At 53.6% G+C, this 23,134-nt stretch overlaps 1 protein-coding gene across 4 annotated transcripts; it reads right to left on the bottom strand.

Annotated features, from left to right (window-relative positions):
* Window positions 1–648: 648 nt before the first annotated feature.
* On the bottom strand, window positions 649–22,801 carry MERTK (MER proto-oncogene, tyrosine kinase). Of its 4 annotated transcripts, none has more exons than XM_054196914.1 (19): window positions 22,675–22,801; window positions 18,700–19,063; window positions 18,301–18,401; window positions 17,355–17,528; window positions 15,585–15,671; window positions 14,758–14,873; window positions 11,755–11,938; window positions 11,297–11,448; window positions 8,004–8,157; window positions 7,497–7,650; window positions 6,010–6,095; window positions 5,808–5,903; window positions 5,424–5,504; window positions 5,016–5,108; window positions 4,754–4,872; window positions 3,741–3,850; window positions 3,380–3,539; window positions 2,853–2,989; window positions 649–1,189 (listed from the first exon to the last, which is right to left on the bottom strand). In XM_054196914.1, exons 1-19 carry the CDS (start codon window positions 22,742–22,744, stop codon window positions 721–723), a joined length of 2,907 nt encoding a protein of 968 aa, XP_054052889.1. In that variant the 5' UTR covers window positions 22,745–22,801; the 3' UTR covers window positions 649–720. The 4 variants fall into 4 exon arrangements, with proteins under 4 accessions (XP_054052889.1, XP_054052892.1, XP_054052891.1 ...); XM_054196917.1 differs by having other exon boundaries at window positions 7,497–7,617; XM_054196916.1 differs by having other exon boundaries at window positions 8,004–8,154.
* Window positions 22,802–23,134: the final 333 nt, after the last annotated feature.

Here is a 23,134-nt window from a genome sequence, read left to right as displayed (position 1 = left end):
GGCAGCTGGGAAGGGCCAGGTTATCGCAGGGTGGCTCCATCCACCGGGGACCCCCCCTTTACAGACCCCTGTTTCCCCGTTGTTGCAACGGGACCGACGGTTTTCTCAGCGCACGGCCAAGACAGACAGAAACCCGCTGTCTGGGAGAAGGGGATTTTGAAGGGATTTTTGTTCCTGTTTGGGCTCGGCTTGCAATTTTCAACAGGGATGTTTTACAGCGTGAAATCCCCCAGCGGGCCATGCAGCAGGGGGCCAGACCATCCACAGTGCTGCCCATCACAAAAGCCACAGCAAACGGTGAAACCGGGAAAAAGGCGGCCACGCGAGGCCAGATGCACCCTTGCCTTTTGGCGCCAGCACAGCGCAGACAGTGGGAAGGCAACCCCACACGGCGTGGCAGAGGGGAGCTCGTGTGTGCCCACTGCGTGCCCCCAGACCTCAGCACGTCCTGGCCATGCTCTGTCACCCCTGGGTGGATCAGGGGCTGCTCCCTCCCTGTGAGCTGTGGGGAGCTCAAATACCGAATACAGAAAAAATAGTTACAACATTTAACTACAAATCCCTGTGACTTCAGGCCAGGAAAGACCTCGTGGGAAGGGCCGGACTCTGCCATGAGAATCATGCAGGAAGAAATAAAACAGACGACTGTTTATTAAAATACACCCTCTCTGTCCTTCTCTCAGAGCCCATTTACACCCCACTCTGCACAGGCTCCCCCTTTCACAGCAGCACTTCACAGCTATCGGCGCGCGGCAGCCCCGGTGCAAGCGAGCTGCCGGCGGGCAAGGTGCTGGCCTGGGTCCACGCTGGGCTCTCGCTGGCCGCCCCGTCGGGCAGCAGCGGGACATAGGCCTCCTCTGCAGGACTGCCAAGCTGCTCCTCCAGGATGTACCTCGTCCCCCATCGCTCGTTGTGGTGGACATCTACAGCCACCAGCGCCGCCTCCGCTCCAGGAGAGCAAGGCTCGGCAACGTCCCCGGGGTCCAAATCAGAGTCCGCTTGGGGGAAGCCTGAATCCTGGGTGGAGTCCGGGCTCTCCTCGGGCAGGCTGGTGTTGATGTAGATGACGTCCCTGGATCCCCTGACGGCGGGCAGGTTTTCCAGCAGCTTCTCCAGATGGACCTTCAGCTGTGGGAATGTTGGGCGGGCGGCTGGGTCAGCTCTCCAGCACGCAGACATTATTTCATACCTGGAAATCGAAAGAGGAGCCCGGTTATCATGGAGGATGTTCCCAGGCTGATTCCCTGCTTCTCTCCAAACTGGGCAAGCCCTGAGCTGCTCTGCATTAAAACAAAACAAAGCAAAACCAACTTTCCCCTTAGGCTGTTTGCCCAACGTCAGGGACTGATCAGCCCAAGCTGCTGTTCCAAGTCTCCTCCAGCGCCTGGCACTCACTGAGGGTCGGGCAGAGGCAGCCAGCTGCAGCCCTGTGATCGCCCCCTGGGAACATCCCGGTTCTGCTCCCAGGACGCCGAGTCCTTCTCTTGTCCTTCCCGCAGGTGCCTGCACCCCGGCTGGATGTCAGGGCACACTGGGAAGTCCCAGCAAGCACATCACTGCTGGGCACACACCATCTCCTCTGCCCTCTAGCAGGCTGGATCCGATAAAAGGTTTCTTTGCTGCTTCCTTCAGGGACAGGTGTTGGAGGAATGCTGTGCCACCCCAAGCAGCTTTGCTAGTTGAACTGTTTTTGTATTCGCAGCTCTTCGCCACGGGGGGAGTTAAACATTTTGAGCTGTAATGGCACTGGAGAAAAACTCAGGAAGAAAACTCAGGAGAAAAACTCTCGCTGAGCTGCTCAGAAACGCAGTTTTGTTTTGAGGGTCCCACATTTTCCCCTTCCAGATGAATAGATTTTAGGCACTGAGGGGCCCTGAGTGACAAGGGGGTATTTTGTGGGGCAGAGAAAAGCCTCGCGAGCCAAGACCTTCAGGCTAACACGTACTATCTTAAAATAAATAAATAAATAAATAAATACATAAAAATACTAAAAAGTCTGATTCCTCCACCACAAACTGCAGAGGGCACTGCTCCTGTCCTCGCAGGCCCAGTGGGGTGACCTCGGCACTTCCCACCAGCTGCCAACGGCCCGGCTCATCGGGCCTCTGCGCCAGCCCTGCAAACCGCCGCTTTCTCACAGGACATGCGTTGGGATTTCTGTGCGCCAGTTTGCCTGGAGTTAAGAAGACGCTTTTTTCCTCCCCGGGTGATAGGCTGCCCCGGGATTTGGCTTTTACCAGGCACGTGAAAACTCTGGAGATTACACAAACATTAAAGGCTTTGAAGTTTTTGTTTATGTGACACTTTCGTTTAAAATTTGACCCATTCCATTAGCCTGGCCAGCTTTCCTTTGAGAGCAAACCCGCACGTGCGTTCCTGTAAGCTCCCTGTCAACCCCATAAGGAAGAAAAAAGGAAGAAAAGGTTAAATCCTTGCCATTTCTTTTTTTTTTTAAATCAGTCTTTAATAACTGTTGTTTCTGGAGGCTGTGGGAGAAATGGAGGGGGTGAGTCTGAAGGTGACTCCCTCTCTGGAACAGACCTGTCTTACTCCACTTGGAGAAGCAGGTTTGCAGCTAGGTGGGAGCAGGGTGGGAGACCGGCGTGGTCTTTAATTGCACCGTGATGCACAGCTTTGCAGGCTTTCAGCCACATTCAGCGCTCAGCGCCTAAATCCACAGCCCCAGCCGTCGTCGTGTCCTTAAAGAGAGGACACGAGCAAGCGAGAGCCACAAAGCGCAGCACCCCCCAGACACCACCTCAGCTAAGGGCAAGCGACGCGCAGGCGGTTTGCAGGCAGACAGAGAGCAGAAGGGCTGTGCTAGAGCTCGGAGCCAGGGTCACAATACTCACAGCTCATCCAAGCAGCCCTCGGGCTTTTTCAGGCGCTGCCCGTGGAAGAGGTACTCGTAGATCTCGTGGTTCTGCACTCCTGGGTAGGGCGTCATCCCTCTGGTTGCTATCTCCCACATGGTAACGCCAAATGCCCACTGCGAGGACAAAGGGAAAGCACACTGAAAGGACATTTCCAGGAGGAATGAATGAGTCTTTTCATGGGGAAAGGTCACTGCCCAGTGTCCAGTGGGCCCTCACACAATGCTAAGAGTTGTCGCTCCAGCCCTGCCCTCCCCAAAATTGGAAATAATCAGCAGTGCCATAGAAGAGGCAAGCGGCCCACTCAATAAACCTACTCCAGGACACTGGGCAGGCAGCAAAAGGTCAGCGCGTCCTGTTACTGACAGCTTCCCTCTCCTCTGGCTTTGCACTTCAGGGTACAAGACCAGCCATAACAGAGTGCAGCGAGGGCCGACCACTCAACCCCGCGATCGGTCCCCAACTCTCTCCTCCTGCCACCTGGCTACCCAGCCACGTGGACCTACCACATCGCTCTTGGTGGTGTAGACGCGGTCAGCCAGGGACTCAATGGCAATCCACTTCACTGGCATTTTTGCTATTCGGCCCTGACGGTAGTAATCGCCGCTGTAAATCTTCTTTGACAAACCGAAGTCTGCCACGCACACCGTCATGTCATCTCGTAACCTGCCAGGCGGAAACAGGGATGACAAGACAGAAAAGTTTGTCGTGCCAAATTCTGAAGCAGAAACCTGAGGCTGAGCTCTTTTCCCATGTCTCTCAAGACAGCAGGAGGTTTTACTGAAGGAAGACAAATTGTGCTGTAAAACCACAGGGCTTGCCCTGCTGTTCATCTATCCAGGACGAAACAGAGGAAAACACACTCACATGCAGTTTCGAGCCGCCAAATCCCGGTGGAGAAAGTGCCGACTGCTCAGATACTCCATCCCCAGCGCGATATCGACCATGAACTTCACCAGCATCTGCAGGGGCACAAACTGGGAAGGGAAGGTGCAGGTTAGACAGTGCAATACCTTTGGGAAGCATATTTAGCTTGACCTGAAAGGCTTCCCTCGTCCAGGGCTGCCAGCTGACGTCCTAGTGGTCTCACTAGCCTCAGAGAATACAAGAAGCCCACAGCAGCAGCCACCACGGGCTCTCTCATCCACATTGGGCTAACAGCCTCAGACCGTAAAATGTACTGATTCACAAGCCCGCAGAAGCTGCAGATGCGGGGGCAGTTATTTTAGAAAGAACACCAAGCATTGTCTCGCTGTGGTTTGCTGTAGCAGTGGACAACCCTTCGCACCCCCACCTCCTCCTTCCACACCTCTGGCGTGCAGTCTGCAACTAGACACTCCTTCCTTCTTGCCTTTCCTTCAGGTCACATATTTTTGGCTAGAAAACAGCTCTGCAGAAAAGGACTCAGGTGTCGAGCAAGCTGACCATGGTCCAGCAGCGTGCCTTTGTGCCAACAAAGGCCAACCTAGAGCAGGCTGCATTAGCAAGAGTGCAGCCAGCAGGTTGCGAGAAGCTACTCTTCCCCTTAATTTGGCACTCAGGGGGCCACATTTGGATGCTGAGTCCCATCTGGGGCTCCTCAGTAGGAGCCACGTTGGAGCAAGCCCAGAGGAGACCGCTAAGATGAGGCTAGAGGAGATAGTGTACAAGGAAAAGCTGAGATGGTTGGGCTTGATCAGCCTGGAGAAGGGAAGGCAAGAATTCCACAGGCTTTTGTGGAGCTGGATCCCATTGCTGCCACCTTACAAAGGCAGGAAGCGGGACTACAATCAACTCCCCTTGATGTTCTCGAAAAACAAAGGCAGGTTTGTCCCCAGTAGAGGCACAGTCCCACCTTGCTCCTCGCAGACGGAGGGCCCTCTGTTCCCTGCGTTTGTTACCTGGGGGGCCATCTCCAGCCGTGAGCGAAGCAGGAAGCTGTGCAGGTCACCGTATTTCATGAACGGGAGAATCACCATGGGCTTGGGGACCTGCTGGGAGCTCAGCTCGATGCACACGCCTGGAAAACACCAAGAGGTTGCACAGCCCCGTGGGCAAACGCACCACACTCCCACCGCAGACATCTGTGGGGGACCTGTGCAGTCCCCAGTCCGGCTCCTCTGTCCAAATCCCAGCTGGAGGGCGGGGAGTGACAGCCCATACCTAGGAGCTTGATGACATTGGGATGGTCAAAGTCCTTCATGCATGCTGCTTCACTGAGGAACTCTTCTATCTCCCTTTGGGAAAAGTTATCCACTGGGAAGCAGAGAAAAAGGAGGAGGTTTAAAACCCCGAGAGCTTTAACACCCCAAATCACTCCTGCCATGTCCCTTCACAGCACAGCTCCTGCATGGGCCAGGGGGAAGGGACCAAGGATGTCTCTGCCGTTCTTAGCTGTCTGACACGAATGCCCTTTCCTGACTGGCACCAGGAGCTGTGGCAGAGCGGCCAGCGTTCCCACAAAATGGTGCCAGGATGCAGAGAGAGCACCACCTGAGATGGGTAACAGGAGCGCTGGCACCCACCGGGACAAACAGCATCAAGTTCTGCGAGGCCAGGTTGATGACTTACGCTTCATGGTCTTCACAGCCACCTTCTGTGGGATGCCTTCGGGCTGGCTGAGATGCCCCTCCATCACTGACCCAAACTCCCCTGCACCACGGGAAAGAAGCAAGCACTTTACCCACAGCCCAGAGCACCACCTTTCAGTGCACCCGTATGTCACTGAAGATCTGAAATGCTCTAAGATGGAGACCTCAACCCCAAATGTCTATGAGGGGGAGGCTTGCATCTCATCAGTGGCAGAAGGAGAACATGGACCCAGGGGTCCTAGCACTTGGTCATCCTGACCCACCATCTCCCCCACATACCCTGGGCCTGGAGCTGGGGGATGATGCAACAGTGGCAGCCCCTATCCCTTACGTCCATCCCCAGCTCTCCAGCCCCAGCACTCACCCTCTCCTAGCACCTTCCCCAGGCTGAGGGCGTTTCTGTCCACAACAACATCCTGCAGCTTCTGCTGGAGCTCGCTGCTGACGCCCAGGCTACCGACTGTGGGAGAGGGGAACAGAAGCTCAGGTCACCTCCAACCTGCAGACATATCACTGCTGTGATAACCCCATCAACCTCCTTGCAGAGGGATAAAATGTATACTTACGTGTAAGTTCTACAGCTCTCCGGCAGTAGGACTTCTTGGCCGTATAGTTCACTGCCAGCTCTGAGTTGTTCCTGCTGAAAGCATTCCTGGAGGGACAGAAACAGACCATGCTGGGCCACATGGAGCTGCTTCTCCTCCGCTGAAGGAACTGCCGCTGCAGGGGCGGGCGACCACGGTGCCACTAGGGGTATCGGTAGTGAAGGAGGAAATGCACGTTCACCCTAATCTTTTTCATTTCCCTCTTACTGGATCAGTGCCATTGCTTACAACGTCCGAGCAAAACAGTCACTTGATAAACAAGGCTGATCTGTCAAGGAGTGATTCACAGAGGTTTTTTGGGGGGAGGAAATGGGATACTCATTTCCTACTCAGAGTGCAGCCTGTACCGGTAGAATTATGGTGCCCAGATCTACCACGTCCTAAAGTGGTCTCTTCTCTTGCCTGATGCACAACTCCAGCTCTCTGTTGGCATGTGCAACCCCTATCCTTTAGCCAAAAAGAAACCAAAGGGAGCTTCACACCATGGCCCCGAAACAGTGGTGATGGCCATGCTGCTGGGAGATGCTATGCAACCCCTCTGGTATAGGACCATGTCCAGCTTCGGGAAACAAAACCACAGTGGACACTCAAGAGCTCCCAGGGAGCTAGCATCGCAAGGGAAGAGTGACAATGCTCCACCAGCTAGGAAAGGCATCCTTACATACTACCAGTTTCCAAACCGGGATGGGGGTGATGCCATGGGAGATCAGAGTAGGTGGGATTCCTTCACCAGCTCAATAAACTCCCTTGCTGAAATGATGCTTGTCCAAAGGAGTTAATTATATCACGTTTCCAGTTTGGCAACAGACACCCAAGTGGTAGCGCTTAAAAGAAAAGCAGCTCGCACCACAATTGTTGAACAAAAACAGTAGCAAAGGGCAGTTAAATGCCACTTAGAAAGTCACAAGGATGAGTGAGCAGCATTGGCTTATTGTAGCAGAAAACGGTCCTTTGTCCACATCATTAAAACACCACTTATGCAGCCCAGTGGCAGTTTCTCTGCCCGGCGGGGCTGGTGCCACACTTAGCCATCGGACACAGACAGATTTGGCGGGTCATGAGGCAGAAGATGTTTCTCTAGGCCACAGGAAACAGGATATTATACATCTCTGCTCTCTCACCTCTGTGACAAAATGCCAAAGCCACCCTCCCACACCAAGTTGCACAAGTTTACTTCCCTTTAAAAATAGGAATAATGAGTGAAAGGTGAACTACTGGGCTAAAGAAGGAAGGGGAATTACCATCGCTGCAGTAAAAATACACTCAGTCCCTCACCATGGGCATAAAAAAAATGCCATTTGTGGGAACGATGTCAGTACTAGAGGCAGAAGTCTTCCACCCACGTCCAGTGTGGGCTGCTGGCCACCCACCCTGCCTGCCTGTGCCCCACACACCTGCCACCTGCCCAGCTCAGGGCACCTCTACAAACTGTTTTACCTTCGGCTTACCCATATTTTGTTTCCACGCATCTTTTCTGGATGACCACAGTCAAGCAGAGGATCAGCCCGACGGCAATTGTCCCACAGATAAAGCCCAGGGCTACGATAAAGGAGTCCGCATTCCCGGAGGCTGGAGTCGAAGAGGGGGCTGAGGTTATTAACCCTAAGAAAATATCCCATTAATGAAGCCAGTGAAAGAGTCAGCCTGCAGCACCCAGGGACTGGGGAAGGATTTCCCAAGGCCTGAAGCCAAACCCAGTAAAGCCCAAAGGGTTACGTGGGAGAAGAGGGCATGAGGACCAAGGTTGCATGCCGAGAGCAGGTCTCTCCTGGCTACCAAAGCACACCAAAGGTCCCAGATTCTTGGCTGATAGCCCGGCCGACAGGGAAAGCATCTGAAGGAGGATGGAGGGATACCAAATGGCCTTGGCTGGGCAAGGAAAGCACAGCCTGCGCACTTCCCCGTCATCCTCCCCTGCGTGAATGCCGCATGGGCGGAGACACGCGTCTCCTTACCGCTGCCAGGGATGAAGACCTCCACGGGGCTGCTGAAAGGTCCCACTCCCCCCTTGGTGACGGCAGCCACACGGACGGAGCAGGTGGCATTGGTGGCCACCACAGGAAGGACGGCCACGCTGGCGTTCTGCCAGGCTTCGGCGGAGACGTTCTGCTGGAGAAAGGAAGGGAAGAAAAGCTTGGGCTGGGAGAGACGGCGGCCCATCCCTACAGCGGGGCGGAAACCTGAAGATTTATTGAGAATTGTCCCCTTGTCAAACTTCTGCATTGCTTTGCTTTCACAAGCCCAGAGGAAATGCAGCATCAAGCTATTTACAGAGAATAATAGCCCTGCCTGCAAGAGCCAGATGGGATCTGGAAAGGGGCTGAGCAGTGCTTCCCACTCAAACCTCATGCTGCCGCCGCTCTTTGCTTGTCAACAGCAGTCGGACCAGCAGCCTGAGCCAGAAAAAAGGCAGGAAAGCAATCTCACAAGGAAGGGGGAAAGGCATTTCATGCACTACAGGTAACGTGCATTTTCATCCCCAGCCTTCGTTGCGATCGGCTTAGCCAGCGGAGGCTCGCACCCCTCTTTGCTGCCGGCCAGGGATGCCTGTGGCTCGTGCCAGGCAGCCCCACAAGCCTCGGCAGCCGCAAAGCCTCGGCACTTGCCACCACTGCTCCTCCACAGAGCAGCTCTGTTCGCTTTCAGCTACAGCGCTCATGGTTTGGTTGTTCAAGTGCCCTGCCGCAGAAAGCAGATCTTAGGGCAGATATTTTCCAGCTGTGGTTTTGTGTCAAGCTAATAATATTTCCAGTTTTAAGGGCATGCTTCCTTGCCTGGTAACAAGGCAGGAGTCAGCATGCCCCATGCACCTTTTTCCTTGGTAAAAACACCAGTGAGTCTTTCCCTGCAAATTCCCTGTTGTTTCCCGGTCTTCTTCATCTGAGAAAGTGCTGCTGCTGCTCTCCGCCAACCCCCAGTGCAAAACAGCTGCCCAGTGGCATCCAAAATATCTGGTGGGCTGCTGCGGCCGGCAGAGCCCAGCTCCCTACCCTGGCTGAACGTCACACAGCCGAGAAAGAGCAGCAGCCGAGGGGGATCGGTGAGCAAGGAGGAGGAAATCGGAGCTGCACAGAGGGAACCGGTTTCTGTTCACAGTCATAAAAAAGCCACAGAAATGGATGTGAAGCACACCCCGGCCCCAGGAGCGTGTCTGTGCCATCAGGCAGCAGCGTGAGCTGATACCTGCTGCCGCCTCTGTTCCCGCACTCCTGCTTTCCTCTACCTCACGTTCACGGCATCCTTCGGCAGAAACGCACATGAGATCCTTTCCCTACCGCCAGCCTAAAAACGCCCTGGGATCCTTTCATATCGCACGCGGCTCTGCTGTGTCATCTGAGGACAGAGCCCAGCTGCTATCAAACAGACTGTGGACAGCATGAGCACGCTGGCAAAGCAGACAGCCGTTCTGGCAGGACAGAACTGCCAAAGTTAATGGTTTTTTTATGAGTCTTGCGGTAGTTGAGGAATTTCTTCACGTCCCAGCTCTGGCAGCCTTGGCTCAAACAAGAGCTGCTGGTTTAAGAATAAAATAAAATAACTTTTTTGAAGTTTTTAAAATCGTTTTAAAGCTGGTTGTGGAGAAAGAAAAGGCCTGCAGGTGGCCCTGCTGACACAGAAATACAGGACACCCCCCATGCACACACCTTTACTGGTTGTTAAACCAATGGTTATTCTGGGGCATTTCATATTTAGCCTGTGAAGGCCCAAAACTCAGAAACTTTATTTCTGAGAAATCAGAGCTCCACTTGACAGCAAGCACGCTGCGCGTTGCTCTTGTGCTTCAGACTGTCTGTCCCTCGGCTCAGGAGACCCTTGGCGGTGGCACGGGAGAACGGGGCACCACATCAGCCCACGGTGCTCTGCAGAAAGGTTACGGCACAGGCTCCAGCCGTTCCCGTGCCTCTTAATTCTGCAAGAGCCCTTATAAAAAGACATGCTGGCCCCTGCCCTCGGCTGGCTCTGACACACGTTTTTGCCTTCCATAAAACCTGGAGGCTGACAAAATGTATCAGCAGCAAACGCAACTGCTTCCTTCAGTCTGCAAAGAGCCAAGGTCCCTTGCACGGCTACCTCCCTCCTGAGCTTGATGGGTTTTTTGAGCCTCCTGAAAGCCAGCGTTAATGAGAACAGTTATTGACCAGGCACCAGAGCAGAAATTTCACCCCATAAGCATTTGACAGGGGAAATTAATAAAAAACAACAACAAAAAAACATAGTCTCACAGGGCTTAAAGGGCAAGTCCTGTTTTTTGCTTCCTGCTTGAGAGACAACAAATGTGTCAGCAGGTTTTTTTTTTCCCAATGCTAGTCACAAGACCATAATATTGTTTCCCTGAGTTCATTCAGTCTGGATCTATACATGCTCTTTTTCAGAGGCGCAAAACGAGAACAGAAAATGCAGCATCCTACAAAAAATAGGGTGTGAGTCACTTTTTCCACACCGGGTTCAGGCCACCAGTGCCTCTCTGTGCTTTCAGCCTGGGACAGAGGAAGACCAAACCACAGCGCAGAGGCAACAGCTGGATACATCTGTGCAATTATCCAGAGGTTCCCCGACCACTGGCAGAACCCGGACAGGATGCTCTTTTGCCCAGTAGCTGAGATGAGCCAGGACTGCCCGAGAGGTCAGGCCAACCTTACCCTAGCACATTCCTGAACGTTACTTCCCAAATCCTGGGAAAGGCAAGCAAGGTTATGCCAGATGACTTCATACGCTCACGGACAGGCCCCCCATCCCAAAATGTTCCTTGAGCTACGAAACTCTGGTGCCATGGGTTTGCAGATGAGTTCATGCACGGAATAAATCCCATCAGAGTAAGGAACAATTCAAAACCCAGGGAACAAATTCTCCCAAATATCTTACGATTGACTCCACTGCTGAAAGTACCAAGAGATGCTGCCAAACCTCGACTGCCACTCCAAAGGCCACACCAAAGATTGTCACCACCAGGAAGAGCATCTCACTTCTATTTTAGAGAACAGGAGCCGTGGCAGCAAACCTCTTGTCTCCTTCAAGCAGAACTGCTTCATCCCAATATTAATGACTTAGGGCATTACTGAGAGTTATGTAAACACACATGAGAGAGACCACTTGTATTAAAAAAGCCCCGATGAAAGCACAAGACAGTAGACAAACAAGCTCAGAAAGAATATACGGAAGCACCAAGACCAAACTGGACATCCCTGCTTGATGCCTGCTGGGATTTTTTTAGGCTTTAGCCATGCTTCCCCACCCCCTGGTGACTTACCAACCCCTTGGAGTTCTGCCACCTGTACCAGATGTGATAGCCCTGCAGTTCTCCATGGATTCTCCCCAGGGGGGGCTTCACCCATCGGATCTCCAGGGAGGAGCTGGATTCATTGAATGACACTGTGACATTCAGCGGTGGGGTGGTCGGAGCTGCAGGAATCAAAGAGAAATAAGGTGAGGGGAGCCAGGTGGACGGGTGCAGGGACACGGCAGGCTGATAGAAAATGAGCTGCAGCTCAACCAGAAAGCACACAGTATTTCCTACAGTCTTTAATATTTCCAGCAGGTGACCACCCATGGGTAAATTTCCTTTCCCCAATTAACAGAGTCAAGATGTCCCACCCCGTAAGCAACCATGGCTCTAGACAAGCGTCTCATCCAGAGAGTCCTGCACAACGCACAGCCGCAAGGCCGAGGCAGGGAATCCCTTTTCAGTCTTTGCTACTCATTTCCTACCTTCCTCAGTGGTGCTGGCAATTATCCAGGGGCTAAACGCCGACCAGCCGACTTCATTTCTGCAGGAAACGCGGATGTTATAGTCCGCCATGGGCCCCAGCTGCTGGATGTGATACACGTGGGGAGGCACTGAGGTGTTGAAGAGCAGAAGTGAGACGTTGCTTCGTGGAACGGCTTCCTTGACCTTAATTGAAAAATCAGTCCACAAACAGGGATTAGTCAGCAACAACCTGCAGGGTGAGATGCATGGCAGGAATTTTATGTCTGTAAACAGGATCCAGAGCCCTGCCCCCCATCCAAACACTTGCAGGACCTTGTTCCTGCACGGTGGCTCGTCTCTGCCAAGCAGAAAGCTGACGGCAGGCCCTTCATGGGGCCAAGGACGAGGACTCCAGTGCATGCAGAGAAAGAGTTGCGGTGGGAACAGGGCAGAGACATGTGAAATCGCCATCACTGCAGAAAGGAAGAGGGAGGGATGATTTGCTGTTTCTTGTGGCACGGAGCAAAAGAAGCACCCAATAACATTTCCAGGCAGCAAGTCCCAAATAAATAAAGGGAAGTCCTTTTTCATGCAACACATCGTTAGACTGCAGGACTTTTCGCCATCAGATGTTGCAGAACTAATCACAGACTTCGTCAGACTCCATCATTACATTTAGTAGCATGGACGAATTCAACGTCCTAAAAACAAGTCACATATTTCACACAAAAAGAAATTGCTCTCTTCCCAATGGGATGGCTGTTAAGCGCCCACGTAGCTGCCCACACAGCCCTTGCAGCTCTCCGGAAAGCATCTCATTTCATGGGAAACACCATGAGTGGCCTGGGCCGGGACAGGGAGAGGAAAGAGGCAAGAGCAAGAACGAGGGTTGCCAGCACAAGCAAGACAGATAACTCGGAAGACAACCCACAGGACATGTTTCAGCATGAACCACAATCAGAAAGTCATACAGTCCTCTCAAAAGCCTCCATGAGTGATTTGGGGGTGGCAGGAGAGCTGCCCTTCTGCTTGAGGAACAACCGTACCCTCTGGGTAGCTCAGGGTGCTCAGGATGGTCTCAGCATCAACACCAGCAAAAATGAAAGAGAATAGCCCTCAACCTCATAAAACTGAGAAGATCCCCGAGCCGTTGCTAGATGCTTTGAGGGAGGTGAGCAGCAATCAGATGAACAGGCAAGCCGCTTCTGAAAGCGCCACTGGGACTGGCTGTTCTCCTGAGCATCGAGCCCAGCTCAGCTATCTTGATCCTCAACTTGTCTTCTGGGGTGAATCCACCAGACTTATGTATTTCTAAAAAATCAGGCTTTTTGCAAATTTAAACAGCTTGAACTTGCCAGGTATGACAGCAATGGCTTCCCTTTTAAGCACCAGTGTGCTCAGAAATGAGTCACTTGGTCGGTGGGCCACGCTACTCAAGCGAGGGGGTTATCAAAGGGGACAGGAGAAAAAAGGCTTAGTCACAGCTGTGTTTTTGCCAGAAGTCCTGTCTTGTTTTCCAGTTTGAAAGGCTATTTCCTAATGACAGACTGTGAACGTTAAGTCATAGGAAATTCCTTGGCTCTCCACCCCACTTCCCCAGCTCCAGCTGGAAGGCAGCAGTGGACACGTCGCTAATATTAGCTCTGGTACCTTTCCTCCCTGTAACTCCTTTCACTTTTACCTGGCTTCAAACATTGCCTCTCTCCACACGTTATCTCAGCTGGAGTATAGATTAGCCAGTAAAAAAAACATACCCACAAGAGAGCAAGCAACGGGCTTGAACTGTGTAACCCAGCAACATCAAACAGAAAGAGCAGTTGGAAACTACTTGCAGGGCTGTACCCATGGAGATGGCACTCCTTGACTTGTCCAGGAGACAGGCAATCCCTCAGCTCCTTCCCAGTGTTTGCAAGGAGCGGAGAGCCGCGAGAAACCTCCACCTCCAAACCCCAGCAGGAAGACTGCTTGGTTCGGAAGTGTTTGACCAGGAGGTAAAAGTAGAGACAAGGGTGCACCTGCAGCAACTCAAAGCTCACAAAGTCTCCCAAAGAGCTACTTGGAGCGGTTCTGGGCATCTCTCCATGAAGCCTCATGATGACAACCTGACTGTCTCGCCCGAGGGGAAAGATTCTCACAGTTTGTTCCCGCACACTTCACAGGCACGAGCCCGGATGGAGTCTTCCAGGCAGGTGGCTCACCTGCTCTCATCACCCCTTGTTTCTGCCCCCACTCAACCACCCCACTCCCAGGACAAAAGCCTGCTTCATGCTCCCTACGTCATTCTCTCTGTGGGACCCCTGCCACTGACTACTCCCTCTTGCAGTGGTCAGAGCAAAGCTGCTTTTCGTGAGCAGACACCGCCAAGTTGGTCTCCAGCACCTCCTTCCAAGCCTCCTGTCCACCTTGGTGGTGCACCAGCTGCCCCAGGTCCCAAAATCTGGGGACTCTGCTCACTGCTCAACTTGGACTCCTCAACATCATGCCTCACCAATTCCCCAGCCACCTGGACCATAGGGTGCGGGTGGGACAGCACGCCAGCTTCCCCCTTCAATGCTGCTGGGAAAGTCACAGAATCACAGAATCACAGAATGGTTCAGGTTGGAAGGGACCTTAAAGATCATCCAGTTCCAACCCCCCTGCCCTGGGCAGGGACACCTCCCACTAGACCAGGCTGCTCAAAGCCCCATCCAGCCTGGCCTTGAACACCTCCAGGGATGGGGCAGCCACAGCTTCCCTGGGCAACCTGTTCCAGTGCCTCACCACCCTCACAGGAAAGAATTTTTTCCTGATACCCAATCTAAATCTACCCTCTCTCAACTTGAGGCCGTTACCCCGTGTCCTATCATTACACTCCCTGATAAAGAGTCCCTCCCCAGGGACTCCCCAAAGTCCAACTCAATTTGTCCAAACCAACACCCTGGTCAAATCCGGGTGGTTCACGCCAAACAACACAGATTTCCACCTGCCTTGGAGTGTCTGTGTGAGGGACGTTGCAGGGGCAAAGGGGGGTTATGGATGTTTACCTGGACGCTGCAGCTGTTCAAGGCAGAGAATGCATCAAAGCCTGGCACCCAGGATATCACGATACCATGACCTGTTCTGTTGAGGACACGCACGCTGTCAGGTGCGGATGGTATTCCTGCAGGGAAAAGCCAAGGGCAGTCAGCTGGAGGCCTAAGTATAAACGCGGCACGGCTGGCTTCCCCCTGGCAGCTCCGGGGGCTCAGTCCGACTGTGTGTGAACCCCAGGTACTGCCCTGGCTACAGCCGCAGCGGCATCCTCTAGCTGTGTATTGCGGGATGTTTCAGACCACTGGACAAGGAAGCAGAAAAAAGTCATTTGCAGGACTATTTTGACCATGTTCTATATTTGTGAGCTGAAACAGCACTCTGCGTTGTGAAATATGTCATCGCTTCTAATGACGTATTTTGGGGAACACCTTCCACACATTGCCGGAGTGGCTCCCGTCAGGAATGTCGAGAATTTTCACCATTTCCTGTGGAAAATTGTGAACACCACCCTGGTTGTGAAGGAAGGAAAAGAGTGACACAGCCCTTCCAAAACCTGCACTGGGGCTGACAGTTCTGCTTTCAAATGTGCTTTGTTGGTGTGTCCTCCCACAGCAGCGATACTGGGATGACAGAACTGCATTGGGTGACCGTGCTACTATGTGCATCCCGCTTGATTTTACATATGGGTTTAAACCAAGGAAAAATAATTACGGGAGTCCTAAAAACATCTCCTTCAACTCACAGCACAAGTGAGTGCTTGGAAGTGCGGAGACCAGGAAATCTCCTGCTTGGACACATGTAGCCAACAGATAAAAGTGAGTATCACGTTTCCTCTTACCTTTCACATTGACCTGCCCCGGGCTGGACGCTGTCAGCCCTTTACTGTTGTGAGCCTCGCAACTGAACAGCGCCGCTTCATTAAGACCTGCAAGGGGAAAAACAAGGACCTGTTCACCGGACCCGCACAAAATGCCCAAATCCCACCAATTCTCTACCTGCTGCTCACAGAAAACCCTTGCGGCTTCCTTTCTGGCATTGTTGCTTTATTATTTTTTTTTCCCCAGCAACACAGAAGACCTTTTATTTCGAACTTGTCGCTTCCCTTCGTGGCATTTCTTCACTTGACTGCCCGGGGGTGACCCCTGCCATCCAGCTCACCACCCCCTTTCCACGCTGTGAGCACGAGCGTGCTGTCAGTGCGAGACACGGCACAGCGGGCAGGACCGCACGTTTCCATGGCACCGTTGCACAACCTCCTGAGTAAGCACTTGTTGGGCGTTCAAAAAAGACGAGGCAGAAAGCAGAAGAGCCCACCACCACAGCTCGAATCAGATGACCTATTGCTTTTCGAGGATTGCTCAAATCTCCCAGATGCTAATGGAGAATGACTGCTTTTGGGGGCCACTGGAAATACCCGAGTGAGGATGGCTGCTTGCTTCCCCTGGGGCGTTGGCATGGCTAGTGCAAGACCACCCTGGGGAGCAACAGTGCTCAGGACTTTCACCTCATGCAAAGGACTCTACTGGAGGTGCAGGGCACCTCCTGGGCGCATTGCTTGCTGCTGCTGCAAGGCCAAGGGCTCACCACGGCGCACTGGACACGCCGAGCATTTGCTCGCACCAGCAGAAGCGCCTCTCAGTGCGACAGCACTCCTAGGCCAGGAGGGGGACTGCTCAAATGACCCAACCCAGCGTCTGCCAGCCGGATGCAAGAACATCCAAGAGGAATGAGTCACTTCTTCCAGCTTTCACTGCCTTTTAAAGCCTGCCTTTGGATGCCAAGACGAGTCAGTTATAGTTTGGTTGCTAATTAGCTAGCGGCCTTCTCATGAGCAAATCAAGAAACCCCTCTTTTTTTTTGCCTCTGCATCAAAACCATGATGGGTTTTATGATACATGAAGGATTTTTCTCCCTGTGCTCCATGAGGCTGGCATGGAGACTCGCTGCAGGGGCCAACCCAAGGTCTTACAGAGATATTAAGAGGGGGCTACCAGTAAAACAGCCCATAAGAGCAGCACTGTACTTGTTGGCATGGCCACACAGTAGAGGAAAAATCTGCCTCTTGCTTAGGAAAGAGGGGTTTGAGTGTCCTGCCCCCTCCAAGGAAGAAATTTAAAGCAGCAGCCAGAGAGGATCAGATGAGAGTTCCTGCCCCCAAATCATCCCTGACAGAGTGGTCCCCAGGGCTGCCAAACAAGCGGCACAGACAGTGCTGGGCAAAGCTGTGCTCCCAGTGCTGAGGACGGAGCAGTAACAGGCTGAGACTCATTTTTGCAAACCGGTACCTCTGTGGTACCCCTTTTGCAAAGCTGGACCCGTGTCCCACTGTATAAAATTTGATAGCTGTATTTTATGCCAAATGTCCTGGGAAATGTATCTGTGCTGAGCTTTCCAGCCAAGCAATCAGCAATGCACAGTGCCACACAAAAATGAAGCACGCTGCAACGACCTTGTGATGGTGCACGGGACCACAGTCCCTGCCCAACAGGAGGTGCAAGGCCAAGGGGATAGGCTGTGAGATGGCACAAGACACCTTCCCACCCTGCCCTTCCCAGTAGCCACACAGAGGTGTCCCAGCTGGCTGTGGCAAGGATGCTGCCGTGCTCACCTGGCACGGTCAGGACTGATGGGGAGATGTGGGGCTTCTCATTGACTTTGACATTGTTGCGAAACCAGTAGATCTCCACAGGCTCTGGCGGGCCCACGGCTTGGCACGTGAGATTGAAGGGACTGTTCTTGGTGACATTCAGCTTCTCAGGCTGACGAATGAAGTGCGGGAGCCCTGCACAGAAACAAGCAGGGAAGCAAGAGATCATAGAATCATAGAATCATAGAATGACAGAATGTGTTGGGTTGGAAGGGACCTTTGAAGGTCATCTAGTCCAACCCCCCGGCAGTAAGCAGGGAATAGATCAGGTTGCTCAGAGCCTCATCAACCCTGGCCTTGAATGTCTCCAGGGATGGGGCCTCCACCGCCTCTCTGGGCAACCTGGGCCAGTGCCTCACCACCCTCACTGTAAAGAACTTCTTCCAAATGTCTAATCTAAACCTGCCCTGCTCTAGTTTAAAGCCATTGCCCCTCGTCCTATCGCTACATGCCCTTGCAAACAGCCCCTCCCCAGCTTTCTTGTAGGCCCCCTCCAGGTACTGGAAGGCCGCTATAAGGTCTCCCCGGAGCCTTTTCTTCTCCAGGCTGAACAACCCCAACTCTCTCAGCCTGTCCTCGTAGCAGAGGTGCTCCAGCCCTCGCATCATCTTCGTGGCCCTCCTCTGGACCCGCTCCAACAGGTCCATGTCCTTCTTGTGCTGAGGGCTCCAGAGATGGACACAGCACTCCAGATTCAGAGAGCTTGGCAACACAGCCCTATCAACAACCCCAAACTTCCTACCAGGGGCTATGCCCAGCTCTGGCAACAAGCCCCTTTCCATCCAGGCCTCCCCATTTCTGGAGAACAGCTCACAGGTCCCAGGTCACGGTCCCCAGGGCTCTCACTCAGCCAGGACGCAACGCCCCATGTCTCCAGCACATCCACCCTACCCCTCCTCCATCTCACCTTCCAGCTGCACCAAGATCGGATCTGACACCACCTCCATGCCAGAGATGCTGAGTTTGCAGACGTAGGTGCCATTATCCGAGCGCTGGGCTGCAAGGATGCTGCCAGAGAGAACGGAGACTTATGTCAGGGCTTTGGAAGGGAGCCTTGCCCCGCACAGCGCTCCCACAGGAGGACATGGCAAAACTGCCAGCCTGGGGGTGAGTTTCAATCATCAGTACCACCCACCCCATAACACACGCCAAGCAGAAGCTGGGCTTGCAAAACCAGGCTTTAGGGGCTAGGGAGCATCTGCCTGTTGTTGTCCCAGTCCCAAGCTCCTGCTAGCCATCTGACCTCCTATCTTTCCCTGGGAGCCAATGTTCAGGGAATCCCTCCAGGAAAGATGGCACCAGTTACCTGAAGGTGGAGGTCATTGCCACCTCCTCCTCGTCAGAGATCTCAAAGTGGCTGGTGGCAATGCGGTCCAGCACGTCCAGCTCCCTCCCATCCTTCCACAAGGAAATGCCAGGGGTGTCCGGCCTGAGCAGCAGCTGAGGTACTTTGATGGAGCAATTAAATGTGACATCCTTGTGCTCGTTAATCATGATGTGTCGCACTGTGGGGTTAAACTTAATCTTTCCTAGAGAACTGGCTGAGGGCACCTCCCTGGGCTGCTCTGTGTTCTGGTGAGGCCAATGGCCAACAGTGGCCACGCTTTGCCCGGGGCGGCGGGACTCTGCCAACAGGTACAGCCTTGGATCTCGATTTCGGTCAGCATCACCTGCAAGAGAAGACCTTGGTTTTGCTATCACCAGCCAGCAAGTGCCCTCTTACAACAACATCCTGCACAGCCCCATAGCTTCCATTAATAATTACAGGCAGTTCATTGGCAGATGCTCCAAAAATTCAAAAATCTCTGACACCTCTCGCAAGAGCCCCAAGGAGGAAACATGGAGCAGGGGGCTGCCCCAAGACAGAATATGTACAACCAGCACCGCCAAAAAAAATTTTTTTTAAAACAAACTGGAGCAGCCTGGGCTAAAGAAAGCACTCTGCTGCTTCTGTTTCGTCAGGGGAGAGGCAGGAGCTATTTCTGCTGCATTGCGCTCCTGGGACTGGAATATATAAGGATCTCCGGGCAGGAGGAATTTGGGACTTTACTCCAGTAAACCCCTTTTGGGAGCCTCATCTCAAGCATTTTCAGCTGGGCCAGAGAAAGAGTCCTCGGCGGGGATTTCTCTGATTTTAGGCTCTTTGTTGGTGACGCTGCTCCCATTCCAGGACAGGGTGAGCTGCTCTGAAAGAGGGAGATGCTCTCTGAGTCAACCACAAACCCTCTTGCTAAGTTAAGTGCCTCCACTGAGCCGCTTTTCTCGGGAAAACAGCTGCAGACAGATGAAGAAATGCCTTCAGACGATGTGTAGGAGCCGGCTACTGTTTAGTGTTCTTGTCCCAGGGTCTTTTCCCAGACATTTTTCCCAAGGGAAGACTATTTACCAGCTCTTTCTGAGGGCTTCATGCCCCCCCCCCCAAATCACTTAACATACCAGTCCTGTAACGGCATTCCCCCTCACCCTCCCAGCACTTCCCACCCCAGCCACAAACAAGATGAAGAGCAGCTCCATATAAAGCAGTTCCTCCCAAAAAAACCTGTATATTTTGAAAAGATAAGATCTAGAAAATATACCACAAGTAGATGCTTTCACTAGGCTGTTTCTGAGCTTCCTGAGGCTTCCGTGGGCGTACAGAAATCCCACGTAGAGTGGTAAATCTCCCTTGCTGCTTTCAGCAAGCAAAGGCGTTGTGCCAGACAATTTAAAAGGTAATACCACAGGTAGAAAGCACAACCTTTTTATTTAACCGGAGTTCAGCTGAGTTTGTTTTGAGGCAGTTCTTAGTCCTCAAGCGTCAAACGACAAGTTTTTAAAGCTACGTCATTACTATTGTGAGGAATGGAGCGCGAGCCTAGTGCTCTTTCCTGAGAGCCAAGAAACACAACCTCATTTTGAGGCTGGATATACTCCTTTGCTAAATTGCTCACTATTTTTAAGCCTCCAGAAATGCTACTTCTAGACAGAAATTTGAGAAGGGTTTTTAAGTTTCCCCCGGTCTGGTGGTGCAGAGGAAAGCGCAAGGCTCTCCCTGGCTCTCCCACAAAACAATGGGTTTCCCTTTTAGAAAAAAAAAAAAAAAAAAAAAAAGACCCTAAGCTTTTCCAACCTGCTTCCTAAGCTTTCCCATCCCAACACAAACAAAAGCCACGTGACCGCTGCAAAATGCAGCCGAGTGCCATTTACTTGCGGACCGGGTCACCAGCGCTCCAACAGCCAGGCAGCTCCAAAAAGATTTGTCAAATGCAAACAAACAGAGCGACACCAAATCCCTTCCCCTCCCCTGCTCTTCCCAGAGGTTACCCAGGCTGGAGCCACTCGATGCCTGGCACAATCCGACCTCAAACAGCTGTTTTCATGCTCCGTTTGGAAGCTTTCCTGCTCTGGCCAGAGCAGCTTCCCTGGCGGGGACCCCTGACTGGGGAGGATACGGACAAGTGCCGGCACTCTGCCCGCTCTGGGATGATTTCTGCTCCCCAAGGCTGCTTCAAGTTTAAAGGCAAAGAGCAAAGGTGATCTTAGCCTCCTTTTCTGTACCGATTAAGCGGAGAGAGGTGTTTGCTGGCCGAGGAATGAAATACTTTCCTCTCTGACTCACGTGACAACAGGAATTTTTTCATATCTAGCGCTACCTGTTGGGTACCCCTTCCGTCCCCAGCTGTTTGGGATGCGGATATCTTCACGGTGTCTTCGAAGGGATTTGCTGTGTGTGGCAGGACACCCCTTACCTGTGTCCAGAGCGATTTGCTTAGGCTGGCTCTAAAAGCCCACGCTAGAGCCGGGCAGGCACGCGTGGGTGCCTGCCACACTGGAGCAGCTCCCCTCACTAACCGCAGCTTGGCCTGAGGAAAAAGCTGGCGTGGAAATAAATCCACTTGCAGCACAGCGCTGCTCTCTTGAAACGCCCGGGATCAAAACAAAACTAAAGCGCTAGCAAAGTCCCAGCAGGTCCCACATGCCTTTCTCCACTACTGTCCACGGAGAATGGAGATTTAGCAAGAAAATCTGCCTGCTCTTAGAGGCAGGATACTTCATGATGGATGAAAACAAAACGCAGGGAGTTGCACACCCCACGGCTGTAACAGCAAGTCATTCTGCTGCAGTCCCAGGGAGGAAGGTATTAGAAAACACCCAGGTCTGCCAAAAAGCTCCCTACATCCCTAGCCCTGGATTTCCCATTACTGGAAGTAATTCACCTGCTGACAACAGTTTTCTGCTCAGGCACTTGTTGAGCGTTATCTTCACGCTGACAGGGCAGGAGCGTGACATGAGGAGGGATCAAGAGCCCCTGAATCTCCGCCTGTGGGGTTTCCTACCTCCCCATCCCCTGCGAGCTTGTCAGAAGTGAGTTTCCCCTGGGGCCACACCTGACTGCCAAAGACACTCTCAGTGTTCAAACACCTTTGGTATAAACCAGTCCAGGATTCCTCATTAAATCCACTGCAGATTCCTGCTGTTAGAGAGCCAAGCTTTTAACTCCACCCTGCCCAAAGCCAACACTCGCATTCCTGCCTTCCCTGCTAAACCCCGTCTGCACACCGACTCCGACTCCACGACCCCCCAGCACCCCGAGCACGGGCTGTAAACCCCCAGCAGCTAGCAGCCTGTGACCAAGCATTAGGCAGCCCCGACAATGGCACGCTTTAAGTCCAAAAACTACTTTTTTTGCCTCTTTGCATTTCTTTTTGCAGGTAACTAAACACGTGGAGCTGAAAAGCCAGCAGACCGACAGCACCAGAAAGCACACCCCTGTGCCACCAACTGCAGTTTTTCACAGCAATTTGTCCCACCACCAAGCACGCAGCTGGCTCACGGCTAACGGGATAAACCCCAGACCCGCTGATCTGTCACAGCTTTTGGTCCCTGCCTGCCGTGATGCCCCCAAGGAAGCAGGGGCGCATGGAACAGCAAAGTGCTGCCAACGCGACCAGGCTGGAGGGGCAGAGATGTGTCCCAGGACAGCAAAACACGCTCTCCCTGAGGCTGGCAGAGATGTCCCTGCCGCCAGAAACCCGCAGCGAAATCGCTGCCGAGCTTCCCCCCAGGACCGAAGCTTTGCTGAGGTCTGCAGGCCCGGCGAGCGGCGGAGGAGTGCGGGGGTACCGAGGTGCCCATGCGACGCCCCAGCCGCCGGCAGGGCGAAACGAAGCAGCATCTGCAGATAAAAGCGCCCCGGTCAAACACCCCTCGCCGGACCCCCGCCGCCCCCACCGGCACGCGAGCAGCCCTGCCCGGGGACACCCAGGGCTCCCCCCCGCCCGGCGGCTCCCCGCGGACTCACCGGCCCCGCCGCGGGGCGGGCGCAGGGCCGCCAACAGCGCCCAGAGCAGCGCCCATCGCCCGCCGCCCATCGCCCGCCACCGCCACCGGCACCGGCTCCGCTCCGCCGCGCTTCGGCGCCTCCAGAGCGCTGCCGCCCCGCCCCGGCACGGCCGCGGTCCGCCTCCCGCCCGCGGGGCCGCGCTGGGCGCAGGGCGGGACGGGGCAGCACCGGGGGACGCTGCTCTGAGCTCCGGGGTTTCGCTCCTGCCCCGCAAAGCCCAGCGGGCCGAGCCGGCAGGTCGGAAAGGTGCAATCGCTGCTGCTTAGCGGTAGAGCTTGTCTTTCCGTTTTCCACGGATGGACAACTTTGCGCAGGGCTGGATTTATCTCCAGGAAGGTGTTTTAGGGCTGCGCTTGCACGTTCTGAGGAACGGCTCCTTTCCTCCCAGCCTCCCCTTCCTGCAGAGCCCCACACCGAG

The sequence above is a fragment of the Rissa tridactyla genome, chromosome 3 (assembly GCF_028500815.1).
Source record: "Rissa tridactyla isolate bRisTri1 chromosome 3, bRisTri1.patW.cur.20221130, whole genome shotgun sequence".
NCBI lineage: Eukaryota > Metazoa > Chordata > Aves > Charadriiformes > Laridae > Rissa > Rissa tridactyla.
This window is presented reverse-complemented; position numbering and strand designations above follow the sequence as displayed.